Here is a 17,461-nt window from a genome sequence, read left to right as displayed (position 1 = left end):
CCCCCCGCACCAACTCCTGCCGAGGGTCCCTTCAGGTCTCTCCTGTTGGATAGAGGAAACTGCCGGCCTCGGTAGAGAGGGCTGCTGTCTGCACCCCAACTCGGGGGGCCCTAAGTTCCCTCTAAGCCGCGCAGCCGCCTATCAAGGGCTGCCCAGGGCTGCGGTGGGGGGAGGCCCCTCTCCCCGGGCCCTGGAGCTGCTGAGGTGGGGGGGGGGGAGGCGCCTCTCCCCGGGCCCTGCCCAGGGACAGTGGCACTTGCACTGGGCGGGGAAGAGCCTGGCGCTTGCTCAGGGCAGCCATCCGCTCAGGTTCCCAGATCCCATCTGGCAGGACGTCCTCCCCCGCAGCCGGGTGGGCGTTGCCGTTAGCAAGGGCCCCTCCCTGGGGCGAGGGAGAGGTCACAGGGCCAGCCAAAAAGCTCCCTCCCCAAGACAGACAACCAAGAAGGAAAGGTCAGTGTGGTGAGCCCCACCCCGCGGGGCCAAGCCTCTAGCTGGGTTGGGCATTAAATGCAAAGGGTGGAATCCTGGCTCCATTGAGGTCCATGGCAGTTTTGCCACTGTTGGCAACAGGGCCTGGATTTCACCCAAATATCCCTCAGCTCCCTGCTCCAAGCACCCGCTCTGGCCTCAGCACCCAGCCCCCTGTAGAATAGTGGCTGCCGGCCGCCGCTCTCTGTCCGTCCAGCAAAGCACACCAGAGCGGTGTCTGGAGCGGGCTGCTCGAGGTAATTAGAAAGCAAGGCAGAGAGGGGCAGGGATAATGGGCTGCTTTACAGAGACCACAGGCATGTAACCAGGGAGGCAAATGGGGTCAGGCACCTTGTTCAGCAGCCACATAAAAGGAGATTTTATTGGCCTGCTCCCGCTGGCCCTGTGGCTGCAGCCCGGGCTGGTGGGGGCTGGCTGCCCACTACCTGCACACTGTGCAGCCCGACCCACCAGCTCCCACAACCCCCCGGGGAGTGTAACTGCTGTGAAAAGCCCCAGCGGAGCAGCGAGGTTGGCCTTCAACACCCAACGACCATGCTGGGGCTCCAGCGGGTTCCCCTCCCGCAAATACAGGGCAGCTCCAGAAATCCAGACAGACAGACGCTGACACAGAACCAGGGCAGGCTGCCAATGGGGGGTGAGAACGCCATAAAACCCCCTCTCCTCTACTTCCATGGCCGGCCAGGCCCATGCTTCAAAAGCAGAACCTACTGTGTTGGGCAGCCGGCTGGCCCCATACCTGTGTTTCCCTCTGTGCATGGCCCGGATGCTCACTCGAGGGACTCAGACACATCTGCCTTTGCCCCTCGAGCGACTGTCAGGGCTGCGGGACCTGCAGAGAGGGAAGCCCAGGCCCTGGCAGCACCGGCCTCGGCCCTTTCTGCCTAAATCTCCAGCCGGGGAGTAAGCAAGGCCTGATGCCTGGGCCCTACATCAGGGACATATCAAGCAAGGACCTGAGCTGCAAAGTTTGGATCCAGAAGCAAACTTCACCCAACTTGGACGGTTTGAGCTAAGTGGACTCTGAGGGTCCATCCCCACCAGCCGAATGGGCCTCATGCACCGTAGGGCCTAGCTCGATGTGCTGTGCTGGTGTCCCTTATCCATTATTCTCACACAGGCACACGTGACCAATCAAATAGTGTTTTTGCAGCATTTCCTGGCAAAGAGCGAGCATGTCAACATTTTGGGCATGCCCCAACATTTTGGGCAAGGCAGTTAATTGACTCCTCTTTACGGCACGTATATAAATATATAGAGGTAGCACTAACTGATCCCTTGCAGAAGCCGAAAATGAAAGAATTAATCTTATTTCACTCTTGTGTAACCCTTCATGAAATTAAAATGATATTTTATTTGGGTGTACAAAAGCGGAGCTTTGCTGCAGCTCCTTTAATGAAAATGCCCTTGGAATAAGTAGAAGTGTGTAATGAGAAGCCATTAAATGTGTTTTTATCCCATATGCAATTAAACAGTTTTATCACTCGTAGGAGAGTTTCCACTGGTGAGTGTCAGAGCAAACACTGCAGCATCCAGGGGATGAGAAGAGAACACAGTCTAAATTTCTAGGTTCTACAGAATTTTCATGCTTTAATTACTCCTGTATGAAGCCCTAGGCTATCCTCTTCCCGCTGACTTCTAGACTTCCTCCGTCTCATGCTCACAGAGCTCTCTGCTCTTACCGGAAGTTACTGGCATCACAAATGGTGAATTAGGAAACTGAAGCTAGAAGACAGGATAACTAGTAATACAAGTGCTCTCCTCCTTTTCTCTCCCTTACACAGAGCCTTTTCTCTAGCAAGGATCCCAAAGTTCTCTCTGAACTAGAAACCACCATTGCTCCAGCTGCAAGTACTTAACACCCCACACCCACAACAATGCTACACAGTTGCAGTTATCATTGCTCATGGTTTTATTTAATGGTTTTTCTTAAGGCACCAGCTCCTGGAGCCTTGTGATTATTTGAGAATTTCAGCTTTTGTTTTTAAGAAAGTCACTTTAACCCTCCTAGCTGTGGAGAAAAAAAAATTCAGAGATTTTAAGATCAGCAGGAACCACTGTGATCATCTAGTTTGCCTTCCTGTATAGCACAGGCCATAAGACTTCTCTAAATGAATTCCTGCTTCATGCCCAATAGCTGTGATTTGAACTAGGGCATATCTTTTAGAAAAACGTCCATCCTGATTTTAAAATGTTCAGTAATGGAAAATCCACCAGAGTCCTAGGCAAATTGCTCCAACCGTTAAAAATTTGCACCATATTTCTCGTCTGCATTTGTCCAGCTTCAACTTCCAATCATTGGATCTTGCCAGACCTCAGTCCAATAGATTAAAGAGCTCTGTCACATCAATTTTCTGTTCCCCATACAGGTAAATACAGCCGGTAATCAAGTCACCCATTCACCTTCTCTTTGTTAACTAAGTAGACTGATCTCCATCAATCGTTCTTCTCCATCAATCGTTCTTTACTGAACCCTCTCCAAGTTTTCAGCATGCTTCTTGAATTGTAGACCCCAGAACTGGACATAGACTTCCAGTTGCAGTCACACCAGATAACCTTCCTACTTCAGATTCCCTTGTTTATACATCCAAGGTTCGCACTAGCCTTTTTGGTCACCAACTCGTACTCGGAGCTCACATTCAGCTGGTTATCCACCACAACCCCCAAGTCTTTTTCAGAGTCACTGCTTCCCAGGATAGAGTCCCCCATCCTGTAAGCATGGCCAGCGTTCTTTAGTCCTAGATGTATATATTTACATTTGGCTGTATTAAAATACATACTGTTAGCTCGCGTCCAGCTTTCCAAGCAATCCAAATCGCTCTGTATCTGTGACCTGTCCCCTGCATTATTCACCACTCCCCCAATCTTTGTATCATCCATAAATGTCAGCAGGGATGACCAGGTTTTCTTCCAGGGCATTGACAAAAATGTTAAACAGCATAGGGCCAGGAACCGATCCCTGCTGGACCCCCCGAGAAACGCAGCTGCTTGAAGACGATTTCTTGTTTACAGTTACATTTTGAGACCTTTCAGTCAGCCAGTTTTTAATGTGATTTTTTATTGTTCTTTCTTAATCAAAATGTGCTGTGCCAAAATACATGCCTTAGAGAAGTCTATTACCTGGACATTATTACCTTTACCAACCAAACTTCTAATCTCGTCCAAAAATGATATCTAGTTAGATATATATTTTCCATAAACGCATGCTGATTGGCATTAACTAACTTAATTCTTTGTTAATTGAGTCCCTTCTCAGCCATTCCATTATTTGGCCTGAGTTTGATGGCAGGCTTACAGGCCAATAATTATCAGGGTCATTCCATTTACCCTTTTTAAAATACTGGAACAATAGCTTTCTTCCAGGCCTCTGGAACTTCCTCAGTGTTCCAATACTTGTTAAAAATCAACATTAATGGTCAAGGAACTACTTGGCCAGCTCTTTTAAAACTCCTAGATGCAAGTTTTCTGGACCTGCTGATTTAAAGCTGTACAAGTTTAGGAGCTGCTGTTTAACATCCTCCTTAGTTACTTTAGGAATAGTAAGTATTTCTTCATCATCATACGATCCTGGCTGTCTCGCAAACACAGAACAGAAATATTTATTGACCCTCTAGTACTCTAACGCTTCTGCATTATTATTGACAATTCTACCATTTCCATTTAATAATGGACTAATACCATTGTTAGAATTTACTCATAAATTTTAAGGCCAGAAGGGACCATCATGATCATCGGGTCTGACCTGTTGCACATTGCAAGCCACAGAACCTCACCCACCCACTCCTGTAATAGACCCCTAACCTCTGGCTGAGTTACTGATAGAATCCCTTTTTATTGCCCTCAACTCTGCCATAGAGTTCTCCTTGTGTTCTTTTGCTTCCCGTATCAATTTCTACAATTTCTAGCTTTTAATTTTATATTTATCACGATCAGCTTCCTTTTTTCCATTTCTAATTTATTTATTTTTAAAAAATTATAGCTGCTTTCACCGCCTCTCTAACCCAGGCTTGTTTGTTTTTTAAACCAGTGCAGTCCTTTCTCTCAGGTGTGGCTTTGTGGGCATCCAGTAAAATGCCCCTACAAAGTTCCTAATTAGCATCCACATTTTCCAGATTAAATTCTTTCTTCTAGGTGATTTGGCTCGGAATTGTTTTCAGCTTTGTAAAACTGGCTCTGAAAGCTGGGAACATGGCCCCAAAGGCTCAAAAACCAAAAAGCAAATAAAATAAGTGGGGTTTGTATTAAGTCTCATGTTTTTTGGGCTCTGAATCAGGGTTTTTGACTGTTTGGGGATGCCAATACTGCAATAGCTTGGGACAGGAAGTAAAGCAGCAGCTGTATCCTCCTGGTTCAATCCGCACCACCCCCTCCAACCCGCCATCCTTTAACCTGCAATGCACTCACTTTCAAGGTCCTTATCTTGTACTGCACTTAGTAGAAAGTTTGACAGGGAAGCTGCGAATCTGCAGGTTGAAACCCACCCTGTGTAAGAGCCTATGCACACCTTAAACTGAGAGCTCTGCATGCTCTCTCCACTAGGACACATTCCCCTACTGAGTAAAGCGGAGTGTAGCTCTGGTGGGAGACAGACATGCACTCAGGGGCAAAGCACCTTCTGTCTTCATTTTAAAACACACACTGGCCGACCAGTATGATCCTCTGCCTCATTGTGTTACTGTTTTGGGGGTTTCACATGTAGTCCCCTTCCCCTCCAAAATGCTAATTCTGCAAATTAAAATAAGCGTAAACTGCCAGGATCCTTTAACAGAGCCCAAGATGATGGCTCTCCTTAGCATTTTAATAACACACTCAGAGCTGCATTCAGAGCTCTGTACAGGGTGGTGTAACCTTTTAAAACCCAGCTCTTGCGCCCTCCACAGCAAACTAACGCACAGCATCCTTCAGAAGGTAACGAAATGCAAGATCTCCCCCCCCCCCCCCGGGGGAGTAATGATACACAGGCCCCCAGCCTGCTAGAAGAGGTGCGCAGGATCTACTGGGCCAGGCGTGAAATCCAATCATGCTAAAACAGTGTTTACTGTAAAAGGCGGCGTTTTATGTTAGCAGCCAAACCCCTTTGTTCCTTGGCAGGCTTTGGTAAACAAACAGCACTTGTTATCTCATCTTCCTAACAAGCACCTGTGAAAAAAGTAAAACACAGCTCAGCAAAGCACTTGATGTGCTGGGAACAGGTGGGTTTATTCCACAAACCTTTGATGCAGTTTGTTCAAAGCAAGGACACGGAGCATCACACTCTGAAGACTTCTCTGCCGCCAATGCTTGGAGCTACTCATTTGTTTTAGTTTCTGCCTAGCTCACTCTTCCTCCACCCCTTCCACCCAGCAGCACACGCAGGGGAACCTGCTAGCCACGAACCTGACAAGACTTCGCACTTATCTAGTGCTTTACATCTTCAGAACACTTTGCACACCATTAACTCATTAACCCACATAGCACCTCTGGGAGGGGAGCATTTTATATCCTCATTTTACAGACTGGGGGAAACAGAGGCCGAGAGTTAAATGAGCTGCCCAAAGGGTCTTCCCCTATGATTCTATTAGATCTCCTGGCTCCCAGTTCAGCGGTCAAACCAGCTGCAGTTCAATCACTGCAGAGAGGCCGTGTGATTAAAAATAGGACATGATCAGAGGTTCTACTGGGCTGGCAAGCAAGCAAGCAAAGAGAGTTTTCATTTAATTAAAAAAAAAAAAAAGCAAAGCTGGGAACCACTGTAAAGTGCTCACACTTTGAAAAAGCCTATTTAGCATTAACATTCTCAATGTCAGGGGAGCTGTGGGCCCCATTCTGTCCTTGGAGGTGCATGTGGGCCCCATATTACCTATGGGTAACAATACAGCAGGTTCTCCAGGTTGGTTCTCTCTCTCCAAATTAGCAGTCAGCATCTTCCCAAACTGAAAGCCCTCAGGTTTGAATACAGCTAATATGCTCGGCAGCAAAAAGTGACCTGGCAAAGGGGCTCATCTGGTTAATCCATAATCAATATTTTCCATGGTGCAGCTTTAATTTTAGACAGCAGTGTGTAAATTAAAAAATATTTATCAGCCAATAAAAGGAGCAATTCAAATAGGCGCAGTAATTACTCCCCCAGAGTGGCACTAAATCTCTGGCAATCTGAGAAGTCTCTCTCCACAGGGGACTGGTCAAGGCTGTATTTTACGCATGAAACATGCAGCACAGAACCAAAAAACAAACAAACAAAAAAAAAAAACCCAGCCAACAGAATGGATCCTCCCCCCAGCCCTTCCAATATGTACCTAATCTGGAGTGCACAATCTGCTGCCACTGATGAAAATGACCTTTCTGACCAATGTCACCCAGACCTTCACCTCCCCTGCAGTAATAGTGCAAGTGGGAATTACTAGCTAAGGCTTCAGCAGCTGTCACAGCCCCCGCAAATAAGCTGATCGAGAAAAGCACTAGTGGAACAAATCCTGGCAGAAACAGGTTCTTTAATTCCTTCACTCAACTTCTCTTTTAAGTCAGCGTTCCCTAAAACGCCCACCCGAAGATCCCCATGTCCACTTTGAACACATGTCCTTCGCCTGCCTGCCTGCCTTCGGGGCTGGCGGTTCTGCTCTTTGGGCTGATGCCAGGACAGCAAGCGCTCCAAACGCCGGGGTTCTTGGCTTCATACCATGGGCAGGAACAACAAAGACTTCGGAAGTGGCATCAAAAGCCAAGCTAAGGACTTCAGAAGGCAGACTGAAAACCTGGGTCTGATAAGCAACCAAAAGGCTTGAGTAGCTATACAAAGGAAGTAGTGTCAGAAAAAAGGCATGCACTGAAATGTCTGAACAGCCTTATCGATGCCGGCACTCTCTCTCCGGGTACAGCACCTCTGTCAGCACAGAGTGCTCCGCCGGCCGCCCCCAGCCTGCACCGAGCCCTGGCATGAAGCAGCCATCAAAAGAACGAGAGACGAGACCACGACAGGGCGGGCGGGGTGTGGGGGCGGGAATGAAACTTGCTCTGTTAAGAAAACGTTGGCTGTGAAAGATGTGGCTTCATGGAGCGGCCAAACGATCTCTCAAAGCCAAACGCCTGCCGCAGCTCTACCTGCTGGTGTGCACACAGAGCGGGGCCCAGACACCCGCGCCGAGACAACGGGGAGACAAACGGAAACCTCTGTGAGGCCCTGGACCAGCAACTGCACCTAGTGAGCCAGAACGGAGGCCAGTGGACAAGCAGGTGGAAACTCTTCTTTGCTCTTCCTCTGTGCAAAGGTTAAAGTCACCTTGAAAGCGAGGTAAGTGCCCCAGCTACAAGGTGAAGCCCAGTCTGACGCAGGCAGCTGGAATCCGAAACGGAGTTGGACTGCACAGGCAAAGAGGAAGGCTCCTTTCCTGGGCCGCCAGAGCTGCTCTGTGATCAGCTCCACCCGGGGCTGCTGTGATGTATTACGTGAACAGCACCCCCTGGGTGAGGGCAGGGAGATTTGAGGCTCCCGTTGGACAGGAGTTGCCTGGAGCACTCCTCGGATCCGGAGCAGCCCGCGCAGGACTCCTCAGCGGTGTCCACTGTTGAGATTTCCCGTATGGCCCGTTCAGAGCCAAGGGCTTGCTCCGCTCAAGACACAAATCCAGGGAGGCAATGGGCGCAGAGATCCAAGAGCATGACGCTTGCCCCAGCAAGCCAGCTGCATGCGGAGCCCAGAGCAAGGAGGCAGTTGGGCCCCTCATTTAGGTTTATTCCTCGTAACGTATTTTAGCAGGGCTGTGATTTGTCTCCTCTCAGCACGGAGATGCCAATTCTCCCCAGCCAGCCCCTTATGTGATCAAGCCCACCGGTGCCCAGGGCGGTCGGAGGGAGTAACACACCATCAGTGCACAGGAACCAGTGGTGGGGGAGAAACTAGCCCAGTGCCCAGACGCTCTCTGCACTGCAATACATACCGCAGCTACACACGTGGCCTATAAAGCCCTAAATGGTCTCTGGGGCCAGGTTTGCAAAGATCTTCAGGTGCCAAACGATGCAGATAAGTACCTAGTGGCATTTTCAAAAGCATCATAGGCCCCTAGTGCCGTTCTGCATCTTTAGGCACCTAAAGACATTTGATAAATGGTCTAAGCTACCAAAGGCCAGGTTATCTATCATATAGCCTCAGTTCCTCCTTCTTCAGGTTGGCCACTCTCCTCCGGCCACAGCATTTGGAGAGCGACAACTGTAAATTCCCCCTTGTCAAACCTGTTGCTTGACTAATTACTTTCACAGTCACCCACTCCCGATGGAAGCTAGTGTCCGGGCTATGGCCACAGGCTGCATACCCTCAGAAAAACCACAAATGCAATAGTCAATCCGAGCAACCGACCAAGAGTGGCTTCCAAAGGGGGCGGGCGGGGACGCCGCGGCAGAGGATGACCTGTGCTCCCTAAAATGTTGATGGCAGGCAGAGGCCTCTCCTCGGAGTCCCCTGCTGCAGGGAGCTGCGTTGGGGGCTCTGCCTGTTGCATTAGTGCTGGATGAGGGCCCCAGCCGTGCTGGGAAGAGGCTCCCTGTTGATAGCGTTACTGTCTTTCTGACCTGGCGCGCTGTCCAGGAGCAGAGCTGTTGCCCCAACATCCTGGCCCAGCTCCAGTTTGGAAACTGCATTCAGCCGCTTCTAAAATTACTCAAAAAGAAAAGGAGGACTTGTGGCACCTTAGAGACTAACAAATTTATCTAAGCATAAGCTTTCGCGAGCTACAGCTCACTTCATCGGATGCATCACAAGTCCTCATTTTCTTTTTGCGGATACAGACTAACACGGCTGCTAATCTGAAACCTAAAATTACTCCGATGCATCCGATGAAGTGGGCTGTAGCTCACGAAAGCTCATGCTCAAATAAATTGGTTAGTCTCTAAGGTGCCACAAGTCCTCCTTTTCTTTTTGTAAAATTACTCAGGCAGCCTCAATAGGATGTGGGAGCCTCTCACTTCTTGCTGGCTTTTGTGATCTGTTTACTAAGTAATGGACTGAGACCACAAGCTCATTTCCCACAGCCCAAGAGACAGCCGTCCGATACGAACAACAGGCAATCCTTATTGACCCGGGCCGGAACTGAACCAGCAACCTAGAAATCGGAGACTCTGGTACTATATACCAGCCTCCTGAGCTGTCCAGCCCCACCACTTGCTACAGTTCAGGCGCCCCTGAGAATCGGTTTTTAATTATTTTTTTTAAATAGAAAGCGAGCGCCTGGCTCAGGAAGCGCTCCATAACGCTGAGCTAAATATCGATCCCAACCAATTACAGATGTGCGCTTCCTGCTCACACCACCGCAGATGCACTAACAGCCCCGGCCTAGCAGCAGATGCACCCGTGTCTAACGGAAGGCACATATCAAGTGACATTTAATTAAATATAAGCCATTGCTACATCAGTGCAGAGAGCAAGAGAAGCACAGGGCTTGGCCAAGCTGAGAGGGGTATTATTTGATTTATAATTTAAATAAAGCTCAGAGTTCCTGTAACGCAAGGAGAGTAAAATCAAAGGGGCCCAGCGTGCTGAAGTTAATTGGATGTGATATTTTTCCCAAGGATGCCGCCTTTTGCAGCGCATCCCTACTCCTCTGCGAGAAGGCCCGGAAAGGGAGAGGGGGAAGGTATGGACGGCCAGGGCATTGGCTCACTGTGCTGGACCCCTCCCTTCCCTCTTGACCATCTGCCCAAAAGCTGGGTGTCCATGCAGGAATTTTCCTCAGCCGAAAGCAAACAGCCTCCTCCTCCTCGCTCACCCAGGGAGCGGAGCTTGAAACCACAACACCAAGGGCCTAGCCGAGCAGCTCGATAAATCGGACAGGAAACACTTAGAGATGGCAATAAGTGGGTACAAAGGGAGGCAGGGATGGGCGGGCGACAGCCCAACACGCTGGCTTTAAGAGCTATTACTGGTTTAAAGCCTAGCTGGAGAATGATGCCTGTGGCAGCTGCATCAGAGCCGACATCCCACAAGGCTGCAGGACGTCCCGCAGTGCTCTGGGGCATGCATGACAGCCTTGCTGGGGAGCCCTAGCAATGAAGAAGCTGTAATGAAACGCATCTCTTCACACAGCAGAGATGGCCTGTGCTGTCCCCACAAGGGTACCTTGCCTTCCCCTCTCTGGGAACCAAGTGCCCATTGGTAAGGAGGAGATCAAACGCTTCCAGGAGCACAGGGCTGGAACGTGGGTCCGGTCCATACAGACAAGGCACTCCTTACAGGAGCTGACTGTAGTGAGGGTCCATTCAATTCTCCAAGCCAGCACTGGGATAGCGCATGGAGGGCAGGGGATATCTGTCAGAGTTAAACTGCAAACAGCAACATCTTCTTGCCTCGGGAACACAGACACACACAGCAGACAAGGCCTAGAACGACCCGCCAGGGATAGGTCTCTGCGGGGGAGGCACACTGGAGCTGTTTGCCAACAAATTCGATAGCGTCCTGGAGGGACATCCCAACGAACGTGGTTGAGTGGAATGCTCTTATCTTCAGAAAGGGAGGAACTCCAGCCACAGACAAGATCCTTATTTACAGCTCAGTGAAGTTTGTGATTACTGGTGGAACAAAGACTTTAAACTTGTGGCACTAGGACTTGAAGCCCCTAGGCTAGGGGATTCTAAGGAGCAGACGACAGATGTGTAACAAGAGGCAGCATGGCCTAGTGGATAGGACTCTGGCCTAGGACTCAAGAGACTTGGGTGACCTTTGTTTAGCGTGCCCTCTTTCTGCGGACTGCTGGCTCTTGGGAGCAGGGACTGCCTCTCACCGTGTGTTTGTACAGCACCTAGCCCAATGTGGCCCAGATATCGGTCAGGGCCAGTAGGTGCTACTGCAACAGAAATAGCAGGTGGGCATTTTTGAAGGCTTCCATGAAGCAGATTCCCAGGTAACTTTAGCTTCATGATGCTCTGGCTACCTTGAATGCGGGAACAAAGGCTGTCTAGGCAAATGTGGCTCAGGTGCCCTGGTAACCTCCAACATGTCTGGGTAGTGGTGGTACAAGAGGTTTCAGAACTTGCTGGATTGTTTGTTTTTCCAGAATCTCTGGGGGGCTTTTCCAAGATTGAGAAAAATGGTTTGGCCTCCTGGTAGCAGCCTCGGTGCAGTGGAGAGTCTGAAACTGTCCAGTCCGGACTTGGGACAGCAAAATAGAGCACAGATGCCTTCAACTAGCCAGCAGCCTTCCCCGCTACGGGCCCTGCCCTGCTCCTGGCACGGGCTAGGGCCCCTTATCCAGCTCCGGCTCTCTCCCGGAGGGGTGCAAGAGCAGGCATTGCTGGGTCTTGGGGATTCAGATGAGAATCAGGCCAAAGGCCCAAAAAGTTCCATGAAGGATCTCGCAGTGGATGTGGCGTGGGTCTGGAGAAGACACTCTTCTCTCCTCTGTAGGAAAGGACCCCTCTGGCTGGAGAAGCCCTGCTCGGTTCCCCAGCCCCAGCCTCTCCGGCTTCACCTCAGCCCAACCGTACCTCAACACTCAGAGCCACCCGCTCCAGTAAGACCCTGCATGCGGTCTGGGCAGATTTACACCCAACGTCACCAGCAGCAGGCTGGCTTGGCCAAACTAAACAGCACCCCTCCCTGGGGAAGTATGGGGCCCTGAGGTGGCACCCACACAGGCCACCCAGTGGGTGAAACAAAAGGCCAGAAAGCCTCACACGAGATGCTCCAGTCCAGCTCCAGGGAGCCCCGCGAGACCCCACGATCCCTTCGCCCGCTGCCCTTAAGGCACTGGGAAGCAGAACCCTTCCAAGCAGACACTTCCGGCTTATTCTGGTCCTGGGGAAACCGGAAGTGGATTTCCCCCCACAGCAATTCTCTTCTTTTCAGACATTCACACCGGGGTAGAGAGTCCCCAGCCCCCAACCCAACCATGCTATCCCCCCGAGGACGCTTTGGGAAGCAGGCCACGGAGCTTCTCTTCAAGGGCCCTCAGCTCCAAGGCACACTGGGGACAAGCAGGCAGACGGCTGAACCAAAGAACCTCCCCACCAGCACAGCGGAGCCGCCGCCCCAGACGGACGCCAGCTGGGTCAGGGTGGGCTGCCCTGCGGCCGAGGGTGCCCAGCACAGTCCCTCTGGCACTGCCATCCCCACGAGAGGGAAGAGGTAGAGAGACCTAAAGAGCACTTTGGGGGAATGTGGTTCTCCCTTCCACCCCAATCCCACCCCCCCGACGGGCTCACCTCCGCACACGACAGCGCTGCTGAGGTATAGCTTTTCAGAGCAGCCCCAGCAGTTGGGACCCCACTGCGGCCCCCCACCGCCCTCCCATACCAACTAAGCAACTCACAGAGCGCGGGTGCAAAGGTCGCTTTCCAGACGCCATGGGGAAAAGGTGTAAAGGGAGGAAAAGCAATTAACTAGCGAGAGAGAGGAAGGGAAATCCTAGGGCGGGGCCACACCTGGGAGGCCAGGGCACCGGGTCCAGAAACGGCAGCGACTCATGCAGCTCCCGGCGCAGGCGGGGAAATTAGGCAGCTCACCTTTTACGTGAAATTAATACAAACATTAATCAGAGGCGCAGGCAGGAGAATAGGATTTCACAGTGGTGCCAGGCCAGGCGGCCACCATGCCGAGCGCCAGACTCATTTAATATCGACAGAAACAGTGCCAGAGGACAGAAATAAGACCCATAAAGATAATTACTGGGATACTCAGGAGCAAATTAAGCAATCAGAGGCACTTCTAAATTGTGGCTTGTTGGAAGAGAATGCTATCTTTTTCGATTACCTAAGCAGGCGTTTAGCAGGAGGCTCATCTGCCCCACACTGCACAGGGTCCGGGCTCGCCTTTCATTCTGCATCACAGGGCGTATGGCGGCTTCCCCTCCCCGCTTGCCACAGGTGTAATAACTAAGGAGGGGAAAATTATACTCAAAACCAGATGCCTGGCCCCGGATGTCACCTACAATTTAATCGGAATGAACAGGCGGCTGAGAGAAAGAGAGGCATGCAGCATTTTCCCATAATGAGCGGAAACATACGGTCAGCTACACTTTGATTACGGTGACCTGGCTGGCAGGTGGGCGGAGGCAGCAAATGCACTGTGGGGTAGCGGGCTAGCAGGAGACTGTTGCCGAGAGAGGACAAAGTCGCTCCAAAGTGGCATAAAGTGAATGAGTGGCCCATGGATCTCTTCTTACCCACCCCTTGGACTTGGGGGGGGGCACTAGGGGGCAGGAGGAGGAGAACCCGGCTGAATAAAGATAGCGGCAGTGAGAGAAAGGGGCCTCTCCCACAAAAAAAATGCTACAAGCCAAGAGACAAACGGGTGCGCCGGGCCTGGCTGCCCCAGCAGAGCAGAGGCTGCCAAGAGCCTCCCACCATGCCGTTATCAGGCACAAACGCTGTCCCTGCACTGACTCTCCCTCCTAGCACCCTGGGGCACCGTGGCGTCGGCCAGCAGAGCATGCGGCACCCTCTGCCTGGGCTGGTGCAGGTGGCATGCAACCCCTCCCAGATTTCCCCCGGAGAGGCCAGAGCTGAACCCGCACACGGCCCGGCGGCTCAGCAGCCCAAGCTAGCCCTAGCGTCCAGAGAGTGCTGGGATCCTCGCATCTGGGAACGGCAATGTACCCTGCTGCTGCTCCTCTGCTCACACTGGGCATCACACCGACGGTTACCAGCCTGGTAGGAAATGCCTTAAATAATTCAAATGAAACCACGGCTGTCAAAAGAGACACAGAACGGTCCCTCTCCCATTGAATTTGCAAAATCCTGTTGGTTGCCTTGGAGCCAATCGGCCAGGATCGGCCGCATGGCAATTGGTTGCTGTATAGACTTCTCAGGTGCCGGAGCTACTGGCCCCCAAGGGCAGCCAAGGACTGGATGTGCACGGAGGCTGCACGCCACTCTGTCCTGCCGAGGGTCTCTCCCGTCCGCACACTGGGGATGCCTGCACCTGTTCTACAGGAGGGCAGGACCCCTTGGAGCCATCGCTCCAGGTCTCCCTCACAGCGCTCACATTGGCGCTGCACATGCTCAAGGGAGGCTTAGGCTCACAGAGCATCAGGCCCAATCACAACCCTGGGAGCCAGGGAAGGTCCCATTCAGCTGCGGCATGGATCGGAAGTTGGGCAGCCAGCCACTGCACCAATTCACCTGGTCCCGCTCTCTCTCCGACACGAACGCTTAGCTCGCTCTGTTATTCCACTGGCTACATGGAAAACCCTTGCCACTCAGCGCACTAACAGCAGGGCAGCTGGTTTCAGACACTACAGGACTTCACTCATTCCACAACACTGGTAACATCTCACACAGGACTGGGTGCACAAAGGCCTATTAACTCCCCCACTTCCAAAGCTCCTTGGTAATTTAGACACATTTCAGACAAGGACTCCTCCCGCAGGCTGAGCATCCATAAGGCAGAACACAGTAAGAACCCACCCCTTGCTCGTGAACCTGCCAGCACCCGAAGTAGATTGTGCACTAATTGATCCATTGAAGAGGCTCGGGATTCCTTGCGCCCACTCTGTCCTGAATGGGAGGAGGAGGAAGGTGATGGTCTTTCCAAACTTTCCTCCTCCTTTTACTGAGTGCAGCACTTGGCAGGGCTGGTGTGTTTCTCAGGATCAGCCTCTATGGTTCAGAATCCCTCACAAACAAGACAGCTTGCAGCGCACCTGTTGCCAATTAATATTGGAGAATGACAAGCCATCCTCAGCTCCCTGGGCCTGCCCCCAGCGCCGATTCCCATGGCAGTCAGAGGTTCCCTTCCCCGAAGCCCCGCGCGCACATTTCCCTGAGCCTGGCTCAGGGCTCGGCTGGCCCAGAAGAAAGGTAGCTCGTTATCCAGGCAAAGAGGAATAATTTTACAACAGCAACACTCAATTTCTTTCCAGAGGCTAGTAAGAAAAAGACCTGAGCAACACTATAAGCTCTGAGCAAGCGTCTACACACACAACCACACGCTCAGTTCGCTCCGCACACTGATCAACAGTGGACTGCAAGACAAAGCCCTGCGAGAGAGGAGAGGCTCCCATGTTTCAGGGGTGGCAACCTTCCCGTTTTGGCAGAGGGAGCAGCTGAGTGCTCAGTGGTGAGAGTCCCTTGTGTCTTTCTCCACTGGACTCTAATGGAAACACTGGGCGGGTTCTTCCCCTGGGGCACAAGAGAACTCAGAGACCAACATGAACTGAAAGGAAAGGTGCCTTCAGAAAACACAAACAAGTTTGTAGATTTTGAAGGCCACGTGGGCCCAGTGTATCATCTAGCCTTAACATAGGCGTTTCCCTGAACTAATTCCTGCTTCAAGTCCAATAGCTGTTGTTGAACTTGACTGTATCTTTTAGAAATAACATCTGATCACTTCAGACCCTGTCCTCCTCTACTTAAAAAGAAAAACTCAGCAGACTGGTTTGATTGTGCTGGGGTGCACAGGTAGGGGAAAATACGTCTCCAGGTAAATACAGATCATTAACCAAATACCTTGGGGCTGTCACACGGTAAAAAGTGGAGCTTTAGTAGTTGATTTGTCTTCAGCCCGGAACGCTTAAAAATCCAACCGAGACCAGTAGAAAAACATCCACTCCCCTCTTTAAAACACACATTCATCACTTGAGAATCTTAATGTGTCTTTCCCAGCCGGAGAGGTCAAACCTGCCTGCCTAAAGCAGGCTCATTAAATATACATTTAATCATGGTTTGGATTGAGAGACAAAGGCTGCTCGAGACAGGTGCTTTACCGGAGTGACCTTTTGGAACCCATTTTAATGTAACTAGTTTACAGCGTATCTGAAAGGCCAGCTCATCAGGAACAGCCGAGCTACAGCAAACCTGGGAAAAGTCATTATAGGAGAGGGAGGGGGAAGGGAGGGTTAGAGATATTTTAAGGAGGCTTCAGAGCAGGTGTTTGCCATGGCGCTTTGGAGATGGGGCTGCAAAATATTCTGAAGTTTGATCAGCCAAAGCAACCCAATTTAATTCGCTGATCGTGTCTCCTTCCTTTCCCCTCTCTCCTCTCTGGCTTTTCCTGTTCTTGTTAATTATCCATTAAAGAAATGTCTTTTTCAATGAGACAAGAAGCGTCAAAGTAGCAAGAAGGCAAATGCTTTCTATCAGGGAGGAAGGGAGCTGGACACGGGCTGTCTTCAGTCTCCCATAACAGGAGAGGCGCAAGGCAGAGCTCAGGGCTAACCCGCGACAGGGCGCACCATGCAACAGGGCGCTTGGAAAAGACAGCTCAAGGGACAACCGGTTCTTGCTTTCCAAGCATGAAGCCCGACAGAGCCAAGGGAGGTTTGAAGGTCAATGAATAACCTGATGTCAGGAAATGAACTGGGGAGATCAGTACAGGAAGCTCCCTCTCAGTGCACAGCGTACGCTGTCTCCCTCGCAAACTCCCGACAGGCACTTACACTTCCGTGGCTCCAGGGTCTTGTTTGGACACGCGAGGTGCTGGGCTGGCGGGTTCTGGGTTCTCTGGAGACAGGCCAACATGGTCCAAGCGTTGGAGGGCGCTGCTGGAGTCACGCCTGGAGACCCTCACGCTGCAAACGGACAGAAAGGGAAGGCGTCAATAAGCAAACGGGATCGGCCCTGGCAGCTGAACGTCTCGCGGCCCCCCCCCCGTGAACGCTGCATGTGGCCAGGAAAGCCAGCCTGCGAGTTAGAGAGAGCGTGATGGGTGGGCAATGCTGGGTCTACGTGCATTAGAAGCAATGTTTGTCATGAGCCCAGTGGCTATGGCTGGTTTAAACATTTCCTGTTAACGCGGGATGGGAGATTACCTTTCTTACACACCGCGGAAATTTATCCCAGTCTAAGTTTTCTCCAACAGAAAATCAAAACCCGAAAAATTTGTATTTTAAGACTGAAAAAATTTGTTTTTCATACCCTCTGTTGCCCCAAAATCCTCTCTACCCCCAAAAATGTTGGCTTCTTTCCAACTGTTTCCACTCCAGCTCCACAGGTGACACCCCCACAGCAGGGCAGCACAAGACACAGCCACGTGACTTTCACGCTTGTAGAGTTTAAGACCAGTGTAAAG

General features: G+C 51.3%; 1 protein-coding gene across 4 annotated transcripts in view; it reads right to left on the bottom strand.

Annotated features, from left to right (window-relative positions):
• The window catches only part of FAM222A (family with sequence similarity 222 member A), a 107,712-nt gene that overhangs the window by 36,220 nt on the left and 54,031 nt on the right, over window positions 1–17,461 (bottom strand). For all 4 annotated transcript variants that reach the window (XM_073312860.2, XM_073312859.2, XM_073312861.2 and 1 more), the window contains one exon: window positions 16,830–16,961. In XM_073312860.2, the coding sequence (XP_073168961.1) occupies window positions 16,830–16,911 (82 nt within the window). In that variant the 5' untranslated portion in view covers window positions 16,912–16,961. The remainder of the gene's footprint in view (window positions 1–16,829; window positions 16,962–17,461) is intronic.

This window comes from Lepidochelys kempii, chromosome 15 (genome assembly GCF_965140285.1).
Source record: "Lepidochelys kempii isolate rLepKem1 chromosome 15, rLepKem1.hap1, whole genome shotgun sequence".
NCBI lineage: Eukaryota > Metazoa > Chordata > Testudines > Cheloniidae > Lepidochelys > Lepidochelys kempii.
This window is presented reverse-complemented; position numbering and strand designations above follow the sequence as displayed.